Below are 6,000 nucleotides of genomic sequence, written 5' to 3' on the forward strand. Positions count from 1 at the left end.
CACGAACTTCGGCTTCTGCAGTAATCCAACTACATTCAACTTGTGTTACAGAAAAGTGACCCAGGGGGTATTCAAACATGTGACTAACATTCACACATCCACAACGTTTGAGGTGAATTTTCTGAAAGAGACTAAAAAAAGATGGCGTGTGAAAGTAGGAGAGTGAGAAAGAGGAAGAGATTCAGATGCTGAATGAGGGAGGAGCAGGAAGAAATTGAGCGTGCAGAGGCTGGCGGAGCAACAACAGTGAAGCAGCAGCGCAACAGCAGACTTGTGCTTTCTTTCTGCTTCTCATTTCATTTCCAGTCCCTCCACATCTCTCTCAAGCATTCCATCATCCTCCTCCTTCTCTCTCTGCGCTCCATCATCCTTTCATTCTCCCCATTTCCCATTTTCAATTTGTCCCCTTGCGATGCACCATTCTTGTTCTTTAAGCCTGTCATTCAGTTCTTTCTCCCACTTCCCTCCATCTCTTTGTGTCTTTGTTCTTGCATAGCTTCATTATTGAAACGTGGTCCACAGGGCTCTTTTTCTGCTTCTCTTTCTCTCGCTGTTAGAAATCACACAATAGGAATTTAGACAAAAGTGGGATTTGGGTTGTAATTGTGCCCCGTCTTCTGTGAGTGTGCGTGCATGGATGTGTGTGTAAGTCACAATGTATACGAGCATGAAAAAGCTGCATTGTGTCTGCATGTGGTTTAACAGCATTGAACAGCATGAATTTGGAGACTCACGAGTCAGTTTTGTGTGAAATTGTGTGTGTGTGTGTGTGACATTTCAAGCTTCCTCTCCTTTCCTTACCGACATCACAGACCTTAAATAGTTCCTTCAGTGACTTAACTTCTAAAGAAGCACATTATTACTCCCTCTATTGTTTCAGTGCTGGGAAGTCGGGACATTAATCACTAACAGTGTCGTTTTCATTGAGCTTTGGAGAACAAATGTGCCTCGTCTTTTGCTGAGGTATTTGTACCTCTTCTTTATTTCTACACTAAAGGTGGAACATACAAATAATTGGGCCTTCTGCAGCTAATTGACTTTGTTTTGATAAAGAGTTAACCAACAATTTTAGAGAATGTCAGCACAATGACATGACAACACATTTTAAAATAATGGTAACTTAGTGAAAATAATGTAAATGTATCTATGTATGTATGTAATATCTGAAAACTCTGTTCTCCTGTCCTGTGTGGTTCTTTATTGGGAAGAGTTCAAACTTACTGTGAAATTAAGAGAGAATAAATTAGTAATGATGTATGAATTTCAGTGCAGTCAGGTAAGAGTAAATGTGGGGATGGAAGTTTGATCACATGTACAGTATATAGTCCTGGAAATGTTGCCTGTACCATCTAATCCGTGGGGTGTCCATGTTGCTCACTTGCCATTAAGGCTGCCCAATGCTTGAAAAAGCAGATGTCGCAATAGTTTGTTCTGCGTGATTTATTCTGCGTGATTTATTTTGTGATAAGACAAAAAATCAGAAGCTCTCACCAGATCAGTTGACCGAATTGAGTGTTTTTCTGGGGGAGTGAATGCGCATAGAAAGCAAAGATGATAAAAAGAAAAAAGCTTAGACAGGGTTTTTTTTGTTGAACTTTAAAAGAAAGAATGGAAAAATTGCACAAAAAAAACAATCTACATTCAGTGTTGTTTAATCAGCTGATATCACATCATGATACTTTTTGTAGTATGTACATGATGTAGATATTTCATTCTTTTATTATATCAACAATAATTATCAATACTGGTATATTTTAACACCCCTGGAGTGAGGCTATGCTCGATGGCATTAAGGAGAGCAGTGGGCAGAACGGAGCTGAACGATGGAGGCTCATGGCAGAACTGCAGTCATTTCTCTTTGTTCTGCCTCAAAGCTGCAGAGAGGCTCCCACTCTTGGAAGCGATCTGTAAAAGAGTGGACAGACTGATGGACAGAGAAGGAATGAGACGAGTCTCTCATTCCTCTACAGTCTGATTCATTAGCTTTGCAACTAAATCTTGCTTTTTGGTAGTTTTTTTATCCTGTTTCTTGATCATTTTGCTGTATACATGCAAAGTTGGGATGCAACTCAGCTACAAACTCCCCGTGTATCAATGAAGCGTTTAAAACAGAGAAAAAAGCATTACATTTTAGGAGACTATGATGAAATTATATGTCATGCAGCCCTAACTTTAAGATAGGAGCACTTCTCTTTTGCGTTGTGATTAATGTTATATCTTTTCTTACGTTTTCTCTCATATTAAACCCGGTTTATTGGCGTGACCTGCTTCCTGTCCAGTCTGTTCATTCTTGTTGTTTCTCATTCCGTTTCATCTAGGTGCTGAAGTACGCCCCGGAGAGCAATTCGTATAAGCGCCATCAGAGGCCGCGGGTGCGTTGGATCATCGATGAAATCTTCCTTGCACATCACGACGCGTGTGAGTGTGCGTGTCCGTCCCAGCCCCCTCGCTGAGACCCTCATTCCGCTCGGAACTGATGGATGATTTCTTTTATATGTTTTGCATCAGACTTTATATAACAAACGCTGGCCAACATGCAGCAAAGAAGAGGGCAACCATTTGACTGATAAAACTGCAGCTTGTATCCTACACAATGACATTTGCTCTTGCAAGGAAACCACATTTCTCTGTGCACAGGCCAAAGTACATGAATGTAATTTAACTTTCCTACAACCTGGGGGCTTAAACTGTCACTATTTATCCCATATCTTAACATCACATGCACACCATGAAGTGTTGAAATGGTAGTGAACTTTCTATGGCAGAACGAAATCTTTGAAAACAAAATACTAATAAATATTTTACCAATTATACCAATAGTGTATACAGCAGATTCATGTTTTAAAGGGTCCCGATGGAGACTGACTCCGACCACTGTATAAGCAGTCTTTAGTTCTGTTTCATCTGTGTGCACTTGCAGCTATTTTTTGTTGAGGCTATTTCGAAAAACTTCAGGCAAGGTTTCTCCCAGAGAAGAGTGAGTGAGAAACAGAAAGAGGGAGGAAGTTTACACCAAAATAACACTATCTTGATGTGAACTTTGGCTCACTACAAACCCGCCAGATTAAAATTTCACACCAGCACACGCACACACTCTCGTGCAGACATTCACTCGAGGCTTCTAAAAACAAAGCTGTAGTCATATGTGCAGAAAACTGGGAGTTGTTTTGTTTCGCTCACATTCTTGTCCGCAAGTCGCACTTCCTGTCGTGTATCCGTCCATCTAAACACCTCTTTTCTTTTGCACATTCTTGTTCTAACTCCCTTCATCACTCACTCCCTAACAGATCAAAGAAAATGTCAGATCAAGCCACAGCGCTGTGCCCAGTTTTAGGAGCATTCCTGGCATTCCAGCTGCTAAGCGGAATTCTGCTGCCGTGGATAAAACCGTGATCCTCAGACCCTAAACACGTAAGAGAGGAAAGGGAGATAGAAACTCAGGAAGAGAGACGGAGAGGTGGCTGACACAAAAGGGACAGTCAAGTCCTCTATTTGTAGATGTCCAGCACTCCAGGATGAGAGATGCTGTCGATCCTCGAGCGGCACATAAAAGATCGCCTCTCAAGTTTGGGAAGGGGGGGGGGGGTCTGCAGGGATCAGAGCTATTCCTTGCTGTCTGCTGAAAATATAACCGTTGTTTGTATGTGCTTCTGTCCCAACCCTAACCCTGCCCGTAACAGCTCAGGAAGACGTCCTTTTGTTTTAGGGGTGGAGGGTTACAACAGTCGGGTAGGGAGCTGGCAGCAGATACAAGCGTGTGAACGGTCAGCATGTGACTGTGCGTGCAACTGTGTGTTGCTTTCAAAGTTATCAGGAGCATCAAAGCAGCAGGGCAAGAATTCCAGCGTCCAAACACATGATCCAGCTGCGGGAAATAATACATTGTCATCTGTCATCTCACCACGGTGACCTCTAAAACCCACCGGCCACACACTTTTTTGATTGGATTTAAGCAAAGAAAATCAGATTATCCGCGCTACTTTTGTTCTGAAGGCGGAAAAAGAAGTGACTCAACATCAAGATGATTCTTCAGTCACAGTGAAACCTGATCACAGCAGCATTTCTACGTCCACGTGTGTATTGTAAGACACGGGTGTTACTCAGCAGATGTGGGACATTTGATACTTTCAATTATTCCAATTGGTGTCGGGCAGTGTGCCAACAATTTATGCCACACATGATGTGCACGCATACACGCACTCGTTGATGTGGACTGTGGCTCGTCCAACAAAAGCATTTCCACTTTGCTGTGAGCCTTGAAAGCTTTCGCCTTCTGTTTGCCTGAGGGGCTTGCTTTAATTTCTACGTGTTGTGCTTCAAGCAAGAAGTTAAGTCAGTTTCACTGAAGACAACTGACAGGTTCATCAACCCATTACTTTTTTCCATCCGGTGAGATTAGGTATCAAGTCATTTTCCGAGAGGCTTTATTACAAAATGATTAGGTTTGGGCTTTTATCCCTGATAGAATTGGCTGAGTATTTTATCATCAGCAGAAGAATCTTTGGCAACTGGTCATTTTCTTGACCATGTCTGTGATTTTTCGAGTGAAAGTAAAAGAAAGTGGAGAGGATTTGTAATAATCTTTGTTATATATCATCGGATTTTCCATGGATGAATATCCATTAATTCATTTTCCATGAATTAATCAAATTAATTACCATTTTAAAAGTATGAGAGTGAATATGTGTGTGTGCATCCTATGTCTGCCAGTTTGCTGACGTCCATCAGCACATTCCATAGTTGTGTGCTCCAAAGTGACTTCTGTGTTCCTTGACTTCCCTGTTTTTCCACGCAGCTGTTTTGTTTTCTCCTCCTGCTCGATACAATAGAATTAGACCCTGAACTGGTTTATTCGCACCAAGTAAGGACATCAAAACCACACAATTTAGAAACTTTTCACATTGTCCCTATTTTAAGCAGATATAAACCAAAGTTGCTGTTTTACTTCTGTCTATTCTAACGGCCGTGCTGTTGTGTTTTCAACTCAGAGAAAAGTTACTGGTGTCAGTTTTAACAAGCAAGAGTCCACTTGCTTTGCTGCATTTAGGAAAAAATATTCATGACCAAACTCTATGCTTCTCTTAAATAATTTATTGTCCTTCTGTATTGTTTTATTAAAAAGATCAGCTGGTTGGTTTTGATAAATAAAACATTTCTAGCATTACTGTGTCCAGTTCTTTGTTTTTTTGTCTCTCCAAAAACAGTTTTTTTTTTTTGTTTATTTATTTAAATCAGACATCTGACTGCACCAGATTTCATGTGATGCTGAACAAAAGCTCCTTTGATCAGCTGTGGGATACAACGGGAAAAGTGTTTTAGTGGAAACTTCACACCTGGAGAGAGAAGTGGAGAAAAACTGAGAAGCTGCACATGTGAATAGAGGCACAAGACAGCAAAACGAAGAGGAGAAGTACGAAGAAGGTTGAGCCTGTTGCACAGCTTAGATGTCAAAGATGTTGCACACAGGTCACAGTGGAGACCATAAATGTGCTTTTAAGAGCAGTGTATAAGCATTAAGTTCAGTAGAGGTGACATAGTAGAGCCAGTTGACTTATTATAGCCATTTATACTTATTGTACAGCTGTGCCTTGGCAGTGCTGTGATCCTGGGACACAGCCCCAGAGAAGCCACATGGCACGTGGAAAAGGTTCTGGTGACCAGACTGAAGTGTCATTTTATTTCCACCTTGCCATTCAGTGTGAGCTTCTTGTGGCTGGTTTTCTGCTTGGGAGCAAGATAATTGTTCTTTTCCAGCTTAGAGTCAGCAGTGTTTGGAGTGACTTCTAGGCAAGCTCTGCCCATCACGGTGGTTCTCTCTGTTATTTTTTTCTTCTGTCTGAGTTTTTCTACACAGCCACACACGTGCCCATGACTACTATTACCCAGAATAAGTGCCAGTCAAAGCCCATGTGAAACCGAACTTTCTTACCGGCACCCAATAAAATCAAAAATCGAGATTAAATGTACTCATAAACAACACAACATTTGAATGCTAATGAA

At 41.3% G+C, this 6,000-nt stretch overlaps 1 protein-coding gene across 1 annotated transcript in view; it reads left to right on the top strand.

Annotated features, from left to right (window-relative positions):
- The window catches only part of pdgfd (platelet derived growth factor d), a 66,516-nt gene extending 63,703 nt beyond the window's left edge, over window positions 1-2,813 (top strand). The window contains exon 8 of the mRNA XM_075473594.1: window positions 2,319-2,813. Within this exon, the coding sequence (XP_075329709.1) occupies window positions 2,319-2,453 (135 nt within the window). The 3' untranslated portion in view covers window positions 2,454-2,813. The remainder of the gene's footprint in view (window positions 1-2,318) is intronic.
- The last annotated feature ends 3,187 nt before the right edge of the window (window positions 2,814-6,000 follow it).

Source organism: Odontesthes bonariensis, chromosome 9, assembly GCF_027942865.1.
Source record: "Odontesthes bonariensis isolate fOdoBon6 chromosome 9, fOdoBon6.hap1, whole genome shotgun sequence".
Taxonomy (NCBI): Eukaryota; Metazoa; Chordata; class Actinopteri; order Atheriniformes; family Atherinopsidae; genus Odontesthes; species Odontesthes bonariensis.